We start from the raw sequence: 18,209 nt of genomic DNA on the forward strand, positions 1-18,209 counted from the left end.
CTGCCCGCCCATCGCAACCCCGAAAGCCCATCCAAGATCCACGCCCCTTCACGCTCAACCTCCAAGATCCGATTGGCGCATGGAACTACTGGGATTTCTCCACGCCTTCCGGTCCCTGCAACTAGCGCTGCGTCTTTTGCGACGATACTACTCGGGTCTCCGAGCTCCGCTTGCCTCGCCTCCAACTCGGCGGCCGACTCAGTGACTCGCTCGTGAATCTTAGGATGCTGGGGAAGCTGAGCCTCCGGTCAAACTCCTTCAAACAAACAACAAACAAAACTCGCTGATCTCAGGCCTGAGGTGGTGATGATGATGCTTCTCGATCGAAACGCCGCCACCGCCGACGCCGTCTTCTACCATGGACGAGTACTTCCGCTTCAGAGTGGCTCGATCGGAGCAGGAAGACTCGTAAATGAATCCAAGGAAGGATCCGGTGAGAGAGAGAGAGAGAGCAGATCGGAGAGTGATGAGAGAGAGAGAGAGAGTGCAGATCATGGAGAAAGCAGAGAGAGAAAGAGAGAGGCATAGAGGGTACATGTAATTAATTAATTAAGCTAAGGGTAAAACTGTCATTTTTCTTTAAACAGGGTAGGTGGGAATAAAAATTTATTGTTGGGGTAAGTGGGATATTTTTGTTCAATTTTGGTGCTTTAGGTCAATGACCCTAAAAGAAAAAAGACGCAGAACTGCAGTTTGTAGAAGACGACGTTGAGGCCAATGAAATCAAACCCGTGACTCCATGAGGCCTCAAAATTTCTTCTTTTTCTTTTGTATTTGTAAGTTAAACACCCCAAGCTTTCCTCTTTCTCCATCACTTTGGGTTTAGAAAAGAATATAACCAAAAGTTTTGCTCTCACTTTCACTAATTTGGGCAAAAATGAAACATTGGCTGCTGAAACATGAATTTTTGATTCCCCTCTGATTCTTTCAAAGACAAACGGCAACATTTCTTCCTTTTATGTCTATTAAGCCATTGACAAACTCTCATAGACACATAGAAGCAATCTTTCTCTTACTTTTACTCAATTCTGAATTTCACCCTCTGTTCTAATTTCGTAATCATAATTCAGATAGTTGATACAATTTTAACAAACCGTCAAGGCCTGAAGTCCAAAATTTTGTGGTTAGAAAATCAGGTTCTAATGTTCTTTATTGGCATTGTTACTTTTTATTTTGTTTATATAATCTACTGTGTTTTAGTTTGAACTTTGCTTTGCTGACATTTTTTTTTTCAATGGACAAAATTATGAGGAAGGTCTCTCTAAATTTTGCCTCAGGCCTCACTTTGTCACGGGATGGCCCTGATGAAATGCCACTGACAAGTTTGGATGGAATTGAGGAGAGAGTGGTGGATGATGGGTGGAGGAGGGTCTGGTGGGGTGAGGGAACAGAGAGATGGGGTTTGGGTTGTGAGGAAAAGGGGTCTGAGATTTTGGGGTTTAAGGGTCTGAGGGTTTAGGAGTTTGTGAGATTTCATTGTTGGCTAAGAAAGAAACGACTAACGAGGGCGCCTTAGTGCGGAAACGAGTGAGGGGTTTTGATTGAACTATTTTACTAATATGGCTCTGGATATGTGAATTTTTTTTTTTTTCACAGTTGGACGTAGGGGTCATCATGGGCCGGGCTAGGGCCAGCCCTACCTTAAATTTTAGGGCTTAGGGTCAGGCCGGGGCTTAAAATGTTAACCCTTACCCGCTCGAAAAGCCCGATCCGCTAGGGCCGGGTCGGGCCGACCTTCCGAATAGGGCCGAAATGGGCCAAAAAGGGCCTTATTTTGTTTAACAAAATATATATATATATATATATATTATTATTTCTTTCCTCAAAATGTGGCTCAATGATTATATAGGTAATACAAGACTTATTGTTTTTTGTTGATCATATTTAATACAAGACACACACACACACACACACACACACACACACACACATATATAACCACCACAGGTGGTCGAGTTGGTAAGAGCCTCCAGGTGTGGAACCCCCACACCCGGGTTCGAATCCCACCGACGCTTATTAGAGTTAAATCCCAATATATTCTTGGTGGCCAGGGGGGAGGAAGCGTTCTGACAAGATCCCCCGAGCACGGATTAGTCTCTGGGCCTAGGAAGTCTTTGAGGACACCGTGTGATTGACAAAATATATATATATATATATAAATTAACTTATAACATGTATTAATTTAGTTAAGGTAATTATATTCAATTAACTATTTCTATAAATCTCACAATATTAATTGTTGTGTAACAAAGAAAATAAAAATTAAAGAAAACAAAGCCTATGGAATAGAAAATAATAAAAATAATATATAAATTTTAGGGTTGGGCCGGGCCGTAGGGTAGGGCCGGGCTTCATTTGCATGACCCTTACCCTACCCTATTTGAGAAAGGGTAGGGCCGGCCCGCCCTAATGCAAGGGCTGGGTCGGGCTTCGGCCCTACTGGCCGGGCGGGTTTAGGGCCGAAGGGCTAAATGATGAGGCCTAGTTGGACGCTTAACTTGCTTAGGCTGACTAACTCAAGCATCGTCGAGTCGAGTTTGATTGAGCCAACAAACCATCAAAACCCAATCCAATTTGAAAACTAATTATACAGACGTGTAGAGCAAGACAAGGAGAGGAGGTTTCATACCACAGGCGGCCCAAACGGTGGCCGGAGGCGCCAGAAGTTGTTGAGGTTGCCGGAGAAGTCTCGGAACTTGCAGTCATTGAGTCTCCTTCTTCGTTCAATACATGGACGATCAGAGGCTACAGGGAGTAGGCCACAGCGAGACGAAGACGTTGGTGCCCGCGCTCCGTCGTGGGTGGCCGTACATGGAAGTTCCGGTCGGGTCGCTTCGTCGGGTCGCGATACGTCTCGGGTCAGAGAGCTCCCAGCTCTCGCTCTCGCTCTCTCTCTGTCTCTCTCAGCGTCTTGGGAGATTAGAGAGGAGGGAAGGTTGGGTGGAAGGTGTTCCGTATGTGTGAGAGGCAAAAAGAAAAAATTCAAAATCATGCCCACACGGTGTTATAAGGGGAATAAAGATTATGTGATTCAAATTGTTTCGTATGTGAGTTTTGCTTTTCAGGTTTCCACAAATATTACCCACCCCATCTTGAGATATGTTCACTCTTCACAACAAAAGGTATAGAATACTCGATCACCCTCTATCTTACATTGTGATTGTCGAAATCAATTCACTCGTGTGTGTTTGAACCCAAAATTAACATTTTTTCCAGACAAGGGGGACTCGAAGAAAACTGGGCCAATATCCGTGGCCCAAGCGATATATTTTTGACAAGTTCGAAATATATTATTTAGAGGCTAAATAAAGCCTACTTAGAGGCCAAACAATTTTGAAGCAGATCTGGATATTCACTGATTTACTATTAATTATCAAATATTTGATAATTAATGGTGATCTATTTATTTGATTACCAAGTATGGTGCAAGAAGGAGCAAGGACATGAGCCATGCGAGTCATATATTCTCATGCAATTAAGTCCTATGGTGGACCAAATAAGGAAGGGATCATGGCCAAGAGCCATGCATGCAAGGAATCAAGGGGTCCCACATATATTGCAATTAAGCCACAATGGACGGACGTGGGGGAGATGGTAAGGATATAATCATCCTTGATTACAATTCAACAGGGAATATATATATATATATATATATATATATATATATATATATACAGGTCCGTTCCAAAGCGGACGTCGGAAGGCGACGCAGCGGCGGCGTTCTAGGCCACGACGGCGGCTCGGGGCTTGGCGAACGGAGGCCGGAGTCTTGGCGGAAGGTTCTGGGCAACGTTCGAGGTCGGAGGAGGTCGGAGTTGCAGGTTTCTGGGCAGCGCTGCAACCACGTCGCCGGCGACTCCACCGACTGCAGACCGGTCCGTCCGATCCCTAGCGTCCGTCCGGCAAGCCCCGCCGCTCAGTCGCGCCCCAAGCCGAGCTGCAGCGTCGACATCCGCACTTTAACAACAGTGCGGACGTCCTCTTTGGAACCGCTCCGTATATATATATATATATATATATATATATATATATATATATATATATAGTGGCTCATGCATGGTGAGACAATTAAGGAAGGGTGGCCCATCAACTATTCGCTGCCAATAAGATGCAAGGAGTCATGGTGCTATGCAATTAAGTTTTGCTCGCGAATGTCAACAAGAAGATATATATGAATATAAGAGACGTGCATATCCTACTATTCACATCCAAGAAAATTACGTTCAGAAGTTGACTCCAAGAGGCTAGGGCCCAAATTTCGCAGTAGATGGAGCAAAAAAAAAATTGTTGTTTGAGAGGCTAATAGTACATCAAAAATGCAAAAAGCTTGTCTCTTTCTCTTTTTGTAAAAAGGGTCGGTTGACTAAATATGCCATGCTCACCCTTGATTGGTGAGCACATGTAGTATGGATGGCAACGTGTGAGAGAGAGAGAGAGAGTGAAAAAAGCTAAAGAGAAAGAGAGTGCAACGAGGGGCCCCAAATAAAGTAACGAAAAGGGTTCGTAGAAATGAATAAAGCAGTAGCAGGAGGAGGGAGGAAATCCAAAGAAAAAACAGACGTAAATGGTGGGAATCTTTCTTCATGTTCTTCTTCAACTGACCACTGTGCAAACCATCCCATACCGCCACCTCTCTCTCTCTCTCTCTCTCTTCTCTCTGACTCTCTCTCAACCTAAAACCCAGTTCATTTCATCCCAAATTTAATGGCATCAAGCCATCAACACAAATTCGGGGCCCTTCTGAGAGTACAAATTTAGGGCTCTTCTGGCATCAAGCATCAAGACAGTACGAGGAAGACGAAGAGGATGAAGAAGATGAAGTCTTCTCTTTGAGACTCGACCCTTCTGAGAGTACAATCGCTGAAACCAGTCGAGATCCGGTCGAAAAAGTTGCCGGAGAAGCTCCGGCTGCCGCAACCAACAAATCTGGATCTGAAGCAATCGCTTGGCTGTCGGGAGCGATTACTTCGGGTTCGATCTCGGTTCTGGCAAAACCCGGGCCCGGGCCGATCAGGCCGATGAAATATTTTTATTTATTTATTTTTTTTTTATATAAAGGGCCCAATTTTATTCTTCGCCCCGGGCCTTGAATGTCTCAGGGCCGGGTCTGCAAGAGGCAATTAACTTTGCCTATATTCTAGCTACGATAGAGGCGGATAATTATTATGTTATCAAGACTATTTAGTGTTTTGATTTGATTCAAGACCAATAACTGTGGCCTAAAATATAGTATTGCATTCCTATTAGGAAAGAGAATCTGCAGCCTATATATAGAGGCTAAAGCGATACAACAAACAACACAACTCTTCAATCAATCAATCTCAACGATTATCAAAGCCTCTCCGGAGCAAACCTACCTGCAACCTAGTTGCAACCCAGCGAAGCAAGGGTAACGCCCTCGCAATCCAGCGAAGCTAAAGTCACCCTTTAGCAAACCCGTGCTTTCTCCAAACTTCCCAGTGATTGCTCTGGTTAATCTACAACGTTAAGTATCGATTCGGTGAACGCAAGAGATCACAACACAAGCCCTTATTTGTAAGGCAAGAAGTCCTTTTCCGAAAGGCATAGAAAAGAACCTTGTGACGAGGTTGGTGCTCTCCTCGTCCACATCGTTTGATCAAGAAGTCAGGTCAAGGGACTCCCCGACGACTGCACCCCACGGTGCTGGCATGCCTGCGCATTCAAAAAGAGACTGTTTGCAACCAGACTGGTTTTGGAGCCAAACAGTGTGAACTTATTTTGTTACACTCTTGTTTATGGTTAAGTGGTATTGCTCTTGTTGGAAAAGTTATGCGAATTAAATCTGTTTTTAGCATTTGGATACAACCCACTCATTGTGTGTTTGCATTTCATTCTTGCATCTCTCATTACATGATCACACTTAGGGGGAGTATTAATACTTGGACTATCTTCCTCTGATTGATTCGACTTGGGCTAGTGTCTACTGTGCACCATCTATTTGTGATCCTCCTTCTACATCGCTTCCGCTACGTAAGTTACCTTTGTCATTCCTATTCAAAAAGGGGGAGAAATTAGATGTGTGATTGTGATAACGTTATTCTATCTTATGCATTTTACCAATGTGTGATAAGTGTTTCAAGAAAAGTATGGATTGTGATTCTCTCCTCCTGTACTTGTTGAGGGGTAGTTTGCGTTGATTAGATGTGTTTTGTATAGGAATGCCAAAGGGGGAGATTGTAGGTACAAGTTTTGACCAACTTGATGTATTGGCATTCCCATACAAAACGGGGAAGTATCTTACAAGCTGATCCAAGAGAATCTCAGGTAAATGCATCCATGCATACATGCGTAAATTAGGTGTTGGTCTAGGAAAGTATCTTTGGGGTTTATTGGGTTTAATATTTATTTATTTAAATATATTTTTCTGTGTGTCAAGTTGGATTATTGATTGCCTAAGTTTTTTACGTTTTGGTGTCCTTATTTGTTAATTATCTTTAACACAAAAGAAAGTTTCCTTGTAGAAGTGGAATTAGGTTAAAAATCTGTTTGATTGGGTTTTGCACGGCATCCATTCACATATTGAGAAAACATACAGCCATAGGTTTGTTTTTTGGGGAACGCAAGAATGTTGGTAAAGTCTTGCTTGGTTGCTTAAAGATTAAGTCTTCACAAGAGTCAAAACACTTGATCCATGTATAAGTGTTCTTGATCATGTTTTCATATGCATCTTGGGATCAGTAGAGAAGCTGTGAAGAAAGGAGAGCGATATTTGGTGATCGTTCAAGTGAAGAAGGAGTTCGAGACGGAAGACAAACTTTGGATTAGTTTTTGTCTAATCATTGTAGCCGAGCTAGTGTTATTCAAGTTTGTAAAGAACATATCCTTCATCATAAGTTAATTCTTAATTTGGGTTCTCAAGAGTAAGAGCCCCGCAGTGTTTTTAATCTCATGTTTGAGGTTTTCATTGCGTAACCAAAAATCTGGTGTTCTGTTCTTTATTTTTGGTTTCTGCCCAGTAAGGATTGATATGTGCCTTGCAATCCCCATTTTCCAGAAAACACATTCTGTCCTTGTATTTTCATAGTTCCTATCTTCAAAACAATCCAAATTTCAGAACAATATCTCACTCTAATTTAAGACCCCATAGAACGTCTCAGTGTGATATTGTGGAATTATTGACTTGAGAAAACCGATCTGAACTATGTAATTAAGCCAACACTACCACAGAATCTAACAAACCAATTAAGCTAGCTAAATACTGGTATTATACTACTTCACTTCACAGAAAACAAAAAACAAAAGTGTTGAGATAGATTAACAATCGGAGTATTATAAGAACAGTAAGGCATGTAGAATATTCTGTAAATATTTACTTTCCTTGTATGTGTAGATTAAGTATCCTGTATAATTATAGGAGATATGTTCCTATTAGGATTACACTTGTACCTCCATATATACCTCCTCTTTTGGAGATGAATAATTATTATTGAAGTATAACAAACACATCCAATTTTTATTTTCAACTAGGCAGAGGCGGCCCCTAGTAGACCCTTTTCCTAATAATCCATGGGAACGGGCAAAAAATTTGCAGCCTTTCTTGACCAACTAATGTGCTAAGGATCAGATATGTATTCACACTACTGTGTAGCCAGAATTTCTAAGATATCATTGTCTTTTGGGGCCTACAGCCGTCAATCACATTGGTGTGTCTCCCACTTTTGTTGTAGTGCTATTTCTAATGACCACTCCGTGACACTTACAACTCGATTACTTCAATTATTTCAAGAGATATAGTCCTTGACAGTAACAATACCATCCCAAATTATTTCAATTCAGCCTCCTCACTCATCCTCCTGCAATCAAACACCATGGATCTGAGCATACCTCAATTCGGAGCCTCTTCCTCTTCATCATCTTCTTCCACCCATTTGCTCACACACGAAGTCTTTCTGAGCTTCAGAGGTGCGGATACGCGCAACAATTTCACAGGCCATTTGTACAGCAATTTGGTTAACAAGGGAATTAAGACCTTCATGGATAATGACCTTACAAGAGGAGAAGATATAAGAAAGGAGCTTCTCGATGTAATTGAAGGATCAAGGATTTCCATTGTTGTATTTTCTGCAAACTATGCATCTTCAAAGTGGTGCTTGGATGAACTTGTCAAGATCTTTCAATGTAAAGAATCCAAGCAACAAATTGTTTACCCAATTTTCTACAAGGTAGATCCTTCGAAGATACGATACCAGAAGGGCCAGGTTGGTGAGGCAATTGCACACCTTAGCAAATACAAGGATAACTCAGAGAAGGTGGAGAGTTGGAAGGCAGCTCTTACACAAGCAGCAACTTTGTCTGGGTGGCACATCTTGGATGAAGGGTACGTGTTCAATTTCAAGCATCTCAACTTTATAACGCAAATTTTAACACATTCCACGTTTAACAGATAGTTAACTTAGTTAACAAATTACATAACATTTAATCTTACCCATGCATCAATAGTTTCACTAACTAATGGACTAGTTAGAGTATAATCTTAGAGTATGATTTAGTCCGTCATTGATCTGTCCCTAAAAAACTGGACATGTAGGAAAGTTTAAACTAATTATTTCATATGCATATGCTTTTACATTTACAGGCATGAAGCGAATGTCATTGATGAAATTGTTAAAGAGATATCAACCAAAATAATGAAATACACCCCTTTAAATGTGGCAACATATCCTGTTGGAATAGAATCTCGTGTAGAAGACATACTTAAACTCTTAAATGTTGCGGAAGACGATCCTCACATGATAGGGATATGGGGAATTGGTGGAATAGGAAAGACAACACTTGCAAAAGCTGTTTATAATTCAATTAGGCATAAGTTTGAACATAGCTGCTTCCTGGCAAATGTTAGAGAAGAATCATTTTCACATGGAGGTCTTCTGAAGCTACAAAACAATTTTCTTTCTAAGATTATAGAGAGAAATCCACCTAATGTGACCAATGTGGATGAAGGAATCACTCTGCTGAAGCAAAAACTAAGCCAGAAAAGGGTTCTCTTAGTTCTTGATGATGTGGACCGCTTGGATCAATTAAAAAAACTTGCTGGAGGGTGTGATTGGTTTGGTCCAAGAAGTAGAATTATTATAACAACAAGAGAAATGAATTGCCTAAGGGCTCATAACATCAATCCAATATATGAGGCCAAGGAATTAAATGATCAAGAAGCTTTAGAGCTCTTCAATTTCCATGCCTTCAAAGGAAATATACGTATGGATGATTTCTTTAACCTTTTAAATGGTGTAATACGTTATGCTAAAGGGATTCCGTTAGCTTTGGAAGTTTTGGGATCAGATCTATGTAGTAAAAATAAGGATGAGTGGAAAGATGCATTAGAGTATTACAACAAATATCCTAACCAAGAGATTCAACAAGCTCTCAAAAGAAGTTATGATGCATTGGAGGATCGGATGAAGGAAGTTTTTCTTCATATTGCATGTTTCTTTAAAGGTCATGAACAAAGGTATGTGATAAATGTCCTACAAAGCTGTGACCTCAATCCTATGTATAGTCTCAAAGTCCTCGTAGAAAAGGCCTTAATAAAAATTGAGAAAGGCAATAATATTTGGTTGCATGACCTTCTAGAAGACATGGGAAAAGAAATTGTTCGACAAGAGTCTCCTGATGAGAAAGGACAACGCAGCAGACTGTGGCTATATGAGGATATTCGCGAAGTCTTTGAGGAAAACAAAGTAAGTGATATTTATTTAGCTTTATGATATATTTTTTTTTTTGAACCAATAATCATTCATTCAACGTACTCAAGCCAGAATGGCACGGATACATACCTTCCCTTGCCAACTCTAGGGCAAGTTTAGGACGTGATATGCTAGCACCACCCATTAGACAACATGTGCTCACTTATTCAACGAGCCTATGAACTATGAATGAACATAGTAAATAGGCACATAAAAACAAAACAAAAGTGCATAGGTCCCTAACTTAGAAAGAAAAATCTATCTAATTTGGAGCCCAAACAGACCCAATAGTAAGGACCTATGGCAACAACCCCAGCCCAAAATATTAAGCCCAAGAGCCTCAAAAGGAAGGGTTCCAACTCAGAGCCCATCAAGCTGGCTTGATCCAGGCCCAACATCTCCTTGACGACCTGGCGTACGCAGCAAAAAACCACAGCGCCTCCGCACGATCCATTCTGCCCAGACGCGTGCCACCGCGCCCCACGCCGCCACGACCTCACGCCGTTTCGACCCCACCGCCCGCCGCGCCCCCGCCGCCACAGCTCAGACTGTGAAGACCCGATCTAGAAGCACATCAGTTCAGCACACAAACATCTGCACCACCGTCAATTCAAAAATCAAACGTTGCCGGTCTTGATCAGCTCACAACCCCACCGCCAGTTTTGATCGGAGATGTTGCCAGAGAAACAAACCCACACCGTCTGGAATCCCCGAGCACACAACACCCACCCAAGAAGCATCCTCGACTAGATTAGATCGAACACCCGTCTGGCAGCAGACCTCAGACATCTTTGCTTATAAAATCTTGAAGAATTATGTGAATCTATACTATTATTAAGAGAAAAGAGTTTGTTAGTCAAAACAGAAATTTGTTTACTGAAATAGCCCTCAAATATTAAAAAAGTTCAAGAAAGTTTAAATGTGCAAGGACAAAGTTCAAATATTACAAAACGAAAAAAGATAAAGAAAATTACAAAAATAAGCATTATCCATCTGCTCTCCCGAACTGTCACCCACCAACTTTTTTTTTTTTTTTTAGAATAAAAGTCAACCATTTTATTAATAATAAACATAAGAAAAATTACAACTTATAGATGTAGGAACTACATCAAAATATAAAATAACAAGAGAAATACTAGATGCAACAAAACATCAACTTCAATTGTTCCCCATATTCAATTGCTAAAAATTGATTTCATTATTTTAAAATGCTTTTTTTTTTTTTCAAAATTAAATGCACACACATAGTGTGTGTTTTCCTTCTAGGATTTATTATGAGAAGAATTTGCTTAATTTGACCTAATTGCTATTTCATATTAGGGAACGGATAAAATTAAAGGCATTGTGTTGAGATTGAGAAGAGATTACTACGACAACCACTATTCACAAGAGATATGGTTGAACGGCGGAAGCTTCACAAACTTGAAAAATCTTCAAATTTTTATAGTCGATTATTGGATACTTCGTAGACAGAGCTCCTATTATATCCCCGACCAGCTGAAAATACTTCATGGAGAAAGCGTGGATTATCTCCCCAACCAGTTGAGGGTCCTTGACTGGAAGGATTGTTTATTACGATCGTTGCCAACAAATTTTAATCCTAGAAAACTCGGCATGTTGCACATGGGTGGGCCTTGCACGACCCTACTAGTGAACAAGGGATTGAAGGTATTTGAAAGAATTCGATCACTTTTTACACATATTTTAACTTATCGATCAACTCAACCTTTTTAATTTGTTTTTTCGGTTCTCTTTCTGCCAAACAGAATCTGCGATATTTGAAATCTATCAATTTGTCATTCTGTTGTGGTCTAACAAGAATTCCTGACTTGTCTGGATTAACAAGCTTGGAGTATTTGGAGCTGTCTGATTGTAAGGATTTAGTTGAAGTTCATCCTTCGGTTGGTCGTCTCGATAAGCTCGTCAGTTTGGAACTCACCTATTGTGAAAAGCTTCAGGTGTTTCAAGAGAGGATCAACTTGAAATCTTTGGAAACTCTGAATCTCTCTTGTTGCCAGCTTAAGTTCTTCCCTGAAATCGAGGGAGACATGAAGTCTTTGAATCGCCTGGATCTAAGTTGGAATCGTGCCATTAGAGAGTTACCTTGCTCAGTTGGAAATCTCACTGGCCTTAAATTCTTGTCTCTACAGTGCTGTAGAAATCTTAAAAATGTACCATCGAGCATTTTCTATGGATTGCAACGTCTGGAGGAGCTTCATCTACAGCGCTGCTCTTACCTTGTTACATTTCCAACAAAGTCAAAATCACTTCCTCCACCGGTCTTTTCAAATAATCTCACGAGATTACAAGTTTATCTGGACAATTGCAAGCGGCTTGTAGAAATTTCAGAATTTCCACGAGAAATAGATTTCTTATCTGTGTGGGGTTGTGAGTCGTTGGAAAGAATTTCAAAGTTGTCAAAAATTTTGGAGGGTAAAGATTCAAAAATGTTCGGTGAGTTGGACATGACTAACTCCGACACACTCTGCGACAATCTGGCTCGTGGAGTAGTATCAGAGGTTCATGTGGCCAAGAAGAGAAAGAAAATGACATCATCACCGTTTGCGGGAACCAAAGAATTGATGGGAGAGGCAGAGAACTTGACGGCTCTGTTGACTCTTTTTTTCTCTTGTCCGAAATCTGAAGAATTTCAAGTAACATTTCCAGCACGTGCTCCGCTTCCAAACTGGTTCACCTACCGTCAGGAAGTGATAAATAAAGAGCATGAGTTTTGCATTGAAATTCCTCAAAACTCCAATTGGGACAACAAAGGGTTGGCTCTCTGTATTCAATCGTGCTTTATTGAGGGCACTCATTTTGTTTACATCAATGGAATAAAGTTTGATGAGAAACAAATGTCTGGGGCTAAAGTGTGGGTGCATTATATTCCATTCGTTACAGTACTAAGGAGGTTCATCAGTGAGTGTGGGATGCCGCCACCTGATATGTTTCGAGTTATGTTTCGTTTTGAAACTAATTTTATTTTCGGCAGAATGCCTTTGGCGGGAAGCTGGGGAGTCCACCTGATCAAAGGCCGATGATAGTCTTTCAGTAGGTTCATTATCATTTCTCTTTTTGTGTGTTTTGAGGCTTCTTTTATTGCCTACTATCATTCTCAAAATCAAAATCATATTTGAATCAGAAATGCATTCTGTTGTCCAAGTATATGCTGATTCTGCTGCCACTGAGGATGACATTCACATACCCAAGTTACAATACACTTACCTCGGAAGAACTACTCCTTTGAAAACATGATGCTCGATCATCATCATACAATGTTAAGGTACTTATTCCCTGTCTCTGAGATAATGGCACATACATATAGTGTGTGTGTGTGTGTGTGTATATATATATATATATCATATATTGTTTCTAGTTCTGAACTTGCCATGTGTAGTAGAACTAGTCTAGGTTAAACACTATAACTTTTATGAATTTCCTCGACTTACTTCGTTCAGGAGTGATCAATTTAGAGGAAATGAACGAGTGAGTCTTTGGAATCAAACCTCTAGAGCATGATCAATGGAGTTGATAAGACCTACTTCGAGGGTATCTATGTCTGAATTCCTTGTCTGTTCCAGAGCAGTAAACACGCACACATTGATCGATATTTCAGAAATAAATGGAGAGGTACGCAAAAAGCCTTACACTTGAACTGATCTTTTGGTTGAAATCACCTTTTAGCTTGGCTTAATTTAGATCTGCTAGTAACATCCAATAAGTGGGCTGCTTATAAATTGCTCGAGATTGTATTTGGTAATTGGACCTAGTCTGCACTCATGTTTGTAGCCTTTGATTTTTGATTGTTTCTTTTTTTGTAGGTAAAAATCCTTATGCAATGTCTGTATTAAGTTGAGTTGCGAAGGAACTCGATGCTCCAGATATGGCTGATACAATAGGTAATTGCTTTTTTTGGGTGAATTAGTTAGCTAGTTGCTAATAATGGATTTTATTAACAATGGAACTTTTGTGTGTATTCAGAGCAAGTGGATTATGTACTTCATTAGCAAGCAAGGTTGGACATATATACCATGGATTTCATTCAGTTTTTCCATGCATAGTCAGACACACCTCAAGAGGGTTTGGTCTCTTTGCAGCTTTGGTAGCATAGTGAATTCCGGTCCTCTTTTCTAGTCAATTGTCACTATCCCATTCGCGAGTGTAATGGATTCTGTTTCACAAGTGTACTTCCAATGTGAGTGCACAGTTGGTCTTTGTTCTGTTTATCTTTAAAAGTAATACTCGGAAAGAAAAGTTTTCCAACTAAGGGCAGCCTTTGTTCAACCAGGTTTTCCAGAAATTAGTTCAGCACGCTTTTCGCCTGTTTTCATTTTCTTTCAGTACAGGAAGTAATGTTTGTGAGTTAATTTACCTTTGTTACTGTGAAGTTCTTGATGAATAATCTGATTAAGATGTGAGGAAAACAGCAATTTGGGCCTCTTAAGAATAAGACAATACATGCTTGTTGAGGAGGACACTGATAAAGAAGAGTTGCAGGCGGGTGGAAGCATTTCACCAAGAGCTTATATTGGAACAGCATGGTGATCGATCAACATATATAAGATGCTGAGGTGAACTATATATTCCCTTTGAATTAACAATTAGAGATGGTTTATGAGTTGCTATCATCTGATTAATTATGACTAAATTCTTATCTTTATCTAAGCTGGTACAGATTTTTAAGGGCCCAACAAGTGTGGGATGATATGCTCAACTTGAGGAAGGAATTTTTCTGTTCAACTGTGGTACAGATTTCTGCTTCCATTGGAGCTTTTAGTGGAGACTGTCTCGTTTGACTACTTTTAAACTTCTTTCTTTGTTTATTTTGTAGACAGACTGATCTAATCAGTGGGATGCCAAACTGATCGATTGAGATTTAATTAGTTTAGTACTGGGTTCTACTCTACACTCATCCTTAGAACTCTTGATATTTGACTAGTTGAAAATCTGCAATGTTGTCGTCTTAAGGCAAACTAAGATGAATCTAGAGATCTGGTCGAGACAATAATGGGTCACTGAGTTTAGTTTACTTCTTTTTCTAGGAGCTACCAGTGCAGACAATCTTTGCAATATGTATTAAAGGTTGGTCTTATGGAATTTGAATCTTTAAAGGTGATGTCTCCTAATTACATGCGCACAATGATCTATGTAGAATGCACTGTAAAGTGCCTTCAAGAAGATTTTGGATTCTTGGTAGCAGCCTTGCATGGTGTATTACATCCCTACTTTTCCAGTCAATTCTCAGCATTACCAGAAGCAGTCTGGAAATGCCAACATGGATTCTGCATCGTACATCTGCATACCAATGTGAGTACACTGTTTTTCTTTGTTCTGTTGCAGTTTGTCATTGCAATTCTTTCTTCCACAATTACTGTAGGTCTTTGATAGTAATATATAATCGTTGATTTTAGCTGTCTACCTCATTGTGTAGGCAATCAGTTTGATTTTGCACAGCTCGTGTCTTAGAGAGACCATGATCCTACCTCTGCAGTAGGGATTACGAAATCTACACGACTACTTTAAGTACTCAATACAGCCAAAACCTCCAACACAAATTGTCCCAACTGGTGCAAGGTTAACAATTGACGAGTGTTGCAGCTCTATCTCTGGAAGAATTGGTGCAGGAGAATATTATGATGGAGTTTAGCAACTGGATCAAAGGTTTTTCTATAAGCCTTGCTTTTGGTACAATCATGAATGCTGAAGTCTGGGGTTTATTCAAGGGTCTTCTTATTCCAGCTTAGTTAATCTGCAAAGAGCCTATTCTCTGACACTAGCTGGGACATCTCAGTGACTCATGTCTAGCTACAAGGAAGTTAATGAAACAGCAGATAACTTGCCAAGCTCGATCATCCTTAGCCATTGATTTGGAAGTTTTGGCTAAAGAAGTCTTTATGGATTTGTGAAGACTGGGGTTGTGCAATATTGCAAATGCAGTGCTAGTTTCTTTCGCGCTTAGGTGCTAGACTTCAAAAAGAAAGAAAAAAGAGGGAATTGCACCCTATGTAGTTGAATTTCAGATGCTTACGCTTTGTGTGCCCCATGAACCTTTTTTGATATGGGAAACTGATTTCTTTCTCTTCCTTCAAAATTTTTAGTTGTACATTTAGTTTTTTTTTTTATTCCCCCCCCCCCCCCCCCGGTTTTGAGAGTAGTCTCATTTTTCTTGTTGATCAAGGTTGGGAGCTATCTTTCCTTTATTGTAAGTTTGCGCTCAGTTATTCCATCTTCTTGGGCTTGCTCTTTGTCACCACCTCACTGAACCTCCGAAGTTGGAACTAAAACAGTCGGCTGAAAGAATTAACCCAAATCGTATCAGATGCATATATATGTAATACCATTTGCTTCCTGCGGTTTTAGAAGTTTCTTGTGGTTACGGCGAGACAAAAAAGAATGTTCACTCTTAAAAACTGACCATTGTGGCTCTGCTTTTTTGTAACAAAAGCTCACAAAGATATACATATCAAGTATTATTATAGTCACACCCTACCGAAGTTTTCAAAATATCCCACCTCCAGGACTTCTAAATATCCTTCATCGAAAGACAAAATAATCCCTTCAAATATCCCCGTCTAATTTCAGAAGCACTAGCAAGTAAGCCCGATGCTGCGGGTTTGTTATTTTCCTCAAATTTATACATAATAGAGTAACAATCATAATCCAAGAAGCGTTAACTGAAGGGTTTAAAACATCCTCTGGAGCAGAAAATCAACTAATAGCTCAAGCATACACGGCTGAACCTATTTAGGATTGCCAGCCAAGAGGCCAACAAGAAGCAGATTCTAATATGTCACACAAACTATTACAGTCCAATGTCTCAAAAGGAAACCAAAATCAGCGAACTTGACATATATACTACTACCAATGCTATTTGACGACCTTCATAACACTACATTTAAACAATACCTGACCATATATATGCATAATAACATAAATCCACTCCATTCTTCAGCATTTAGTGGTCTTCAGTCCTAGCAACTCTCATAATATGATACTCAATCTCCTGGTTTCAACAAAAGCAAAGCATCAAGGACTGAGGAAATCATGCATTTTATAATTGATTCAACCAAATTGAAGCTACAACGGATGATGGAAAACAAACCTCTTCCTCTTCCTCTTCTTCTAACCTCTCTCTCCATCTTCTTTAGAAACATGTCAGGCTCCAAAATCTGAAAGAACACAGCTTTAAAAGGTCTCAGCCAATCACGCAGCTAGTAGTAATTATTTGATGTACTGGGGCAATTATCATACGTTCATGAAGTTTATTAGATGTCCCTTTTAAGATAGTTCAGAAATCATAAGATTAATTATTCAGTTTGATAGCCACATTCTTTCTAGTACTGCAAACATCAAAACATAAGCATAAAAGCCACATTTTTTCTGGTAAGATCAATTATTCAGTTTCAGTTATTCAGTAAAATATGAAAGAAAGAAATACAGTATTATTATTACCTCCATTGCAATAATCCATTGGGAGCAATTTGATCCATATATACCACAACGATCTCCCTGCAAGCATTGAAACATATGAAAATCCAATATTTTTCCCTTTGTTTACAAATGTGAGTAAGTGGGGACTTGACTTACAGGACACAGAACACACATATGTTCTTCTGAGGTTTGAGTATCAACTGGTTCATACATGGGCAACACGACTATGTGGGTCTTTCCACAACCAGTTTCCAGATACACAATTATGTTCTCCTCCAAAGCTTTCTTACACAGTTCCAATTGATACCTTCAAAACCAACACATAAAAATCAATAAACAAAACAAAAAGACTCCACCTTTACTTCCATTTTCAGTAATCAAATTCCAAATGAACCCAACCCAATATCCAATTAATTGATCCAAATGAACCCAACCCAATATCCAATTAATTGAGCCACACTTTTTGTCAATATCTAGTACCAGCTGTCCAGTGTGTGAATATAAAGTTCCAAATGATACCAAATCCTATCAGCATGCAATGTATATTCGTTCTCTTTGAACCGTTTTGGCCCTTGAAATCAGGCATGACCAGGTTTTGCAACTAAAAGCAACTAAAAATACCTCCTCTTCATTGCATAGAGTGGAGCCCAATCAATATGCCCATATCCTGCCTGCAATTAGAAGAATCACAAAAAGACTGAAATTTGATCTCAATTGGGTACAAAATTCAACAATCCTAAGGTTATTTTCTTCAATCTTTGAGAAGATTGAGTAAAAGGGGAAAGGAAAACATTGATGGCGGCAGCGTCACTGACCAAGCCGGGGCTGGACTGCGAGGTTCCTAAGCCCAAAGAAGGCATCTTAGCTCCGGTTTTCAGAGCAAGAGAGAATTATGAAACTCTGGTAGAGCTGAGGGCAGGAGAACGAAATGGAAGAAAAAATGGGGGCGCAGACTGAGGATCGCCTCTTATACCCAGGGGAATGGCATGGGGACTCTGCTACAGGCCTTTCAACTGCATCGGACGATCATTCCAATCTGAAGCCAGTGGTGCACTCTTGTCAACTGAATGCTGA

At 40.0% G+C, this 18,209-nt stretch overlaps 1 protein-coding gene and 1 pseudogene across 7 annotated transcripts; one reads left to right on the plus strand and one right to left on the minus strand.

The window, feature by feature from the left end:
• The window catches only part of LOC112170904, a 32,519-nt pseudogene that overhangs the window by 9,912 nt on the left and 4,398 nt on the right, over window positions 1–18,209 (minus strand).
• On the plus strand, window positions 7,674–15,809 carry LOC112170265 (disease resistance protein RUN1). 7 transcript variants are annotated; one of them, XM_040507795.1, is made up of 11 exons: window positions 7,674–8,338; window positions 8,597–9,698; window positions 11,025–11,372; window positions 11,471–12,755; window positions 12,847–12,987; window positions 13,163–13,334; window positions 13,526–13,603; window positions 13,686–14,449; window positions 14,536–14,587; window positions 14,747–15,011; window positions 15,136–15,809. In XM_040507795.1, the coding sequence occupies exons 1-4, from the start codon at window positions 7,830–7,832 to the stop codon at window positions 12,743–12,745; spliced, it is 3,234 nt and encodes a 1,077-aa protein (XP_040363729.1). In that variant the 5' UTR covers window positions 7,674–7,829; the 3' UTR covers window positions 12,746–12,755; window positions 12,847–12,987; window positions 13,163–13,334; window positions 13,526–13,603; window positions 13,686–14,449; window positions 14,536–14,587; window positions 14,747–15,011; window positions 15,136–15,809. The 7 variants fall into 7 exon arrangements, with proteins under 7 accessions (XP_040363729.1, XP_040363727.1, XP_040363731.1 ...); XM_040507793.1 differs by having other exon boundaries at window positions 13,686–14,275; window positions 14,371–14,449; window positions 14,536–15,011; XM_040507797.1 differs by lacking the exon at window positions 14,536–14,587 and having other exon boundaries at window positions 13,686–14,275; window positions 14,371–14,449.

This window comes from Rosa chinensis, chromosome 6 (genome assembly GCF_002994745.2).
Source record: "Rosa chinensis cultivar Old Blush chromosome 6, RchiOBHm-V2, whole genome shotgun sequence".
Lineage (NCBI taxonomy): Eukaryota > Viridiplantae > Streptophyta > Magnoliopsida > Rosales > Rosaceae > Rosa > Rosa chinensis.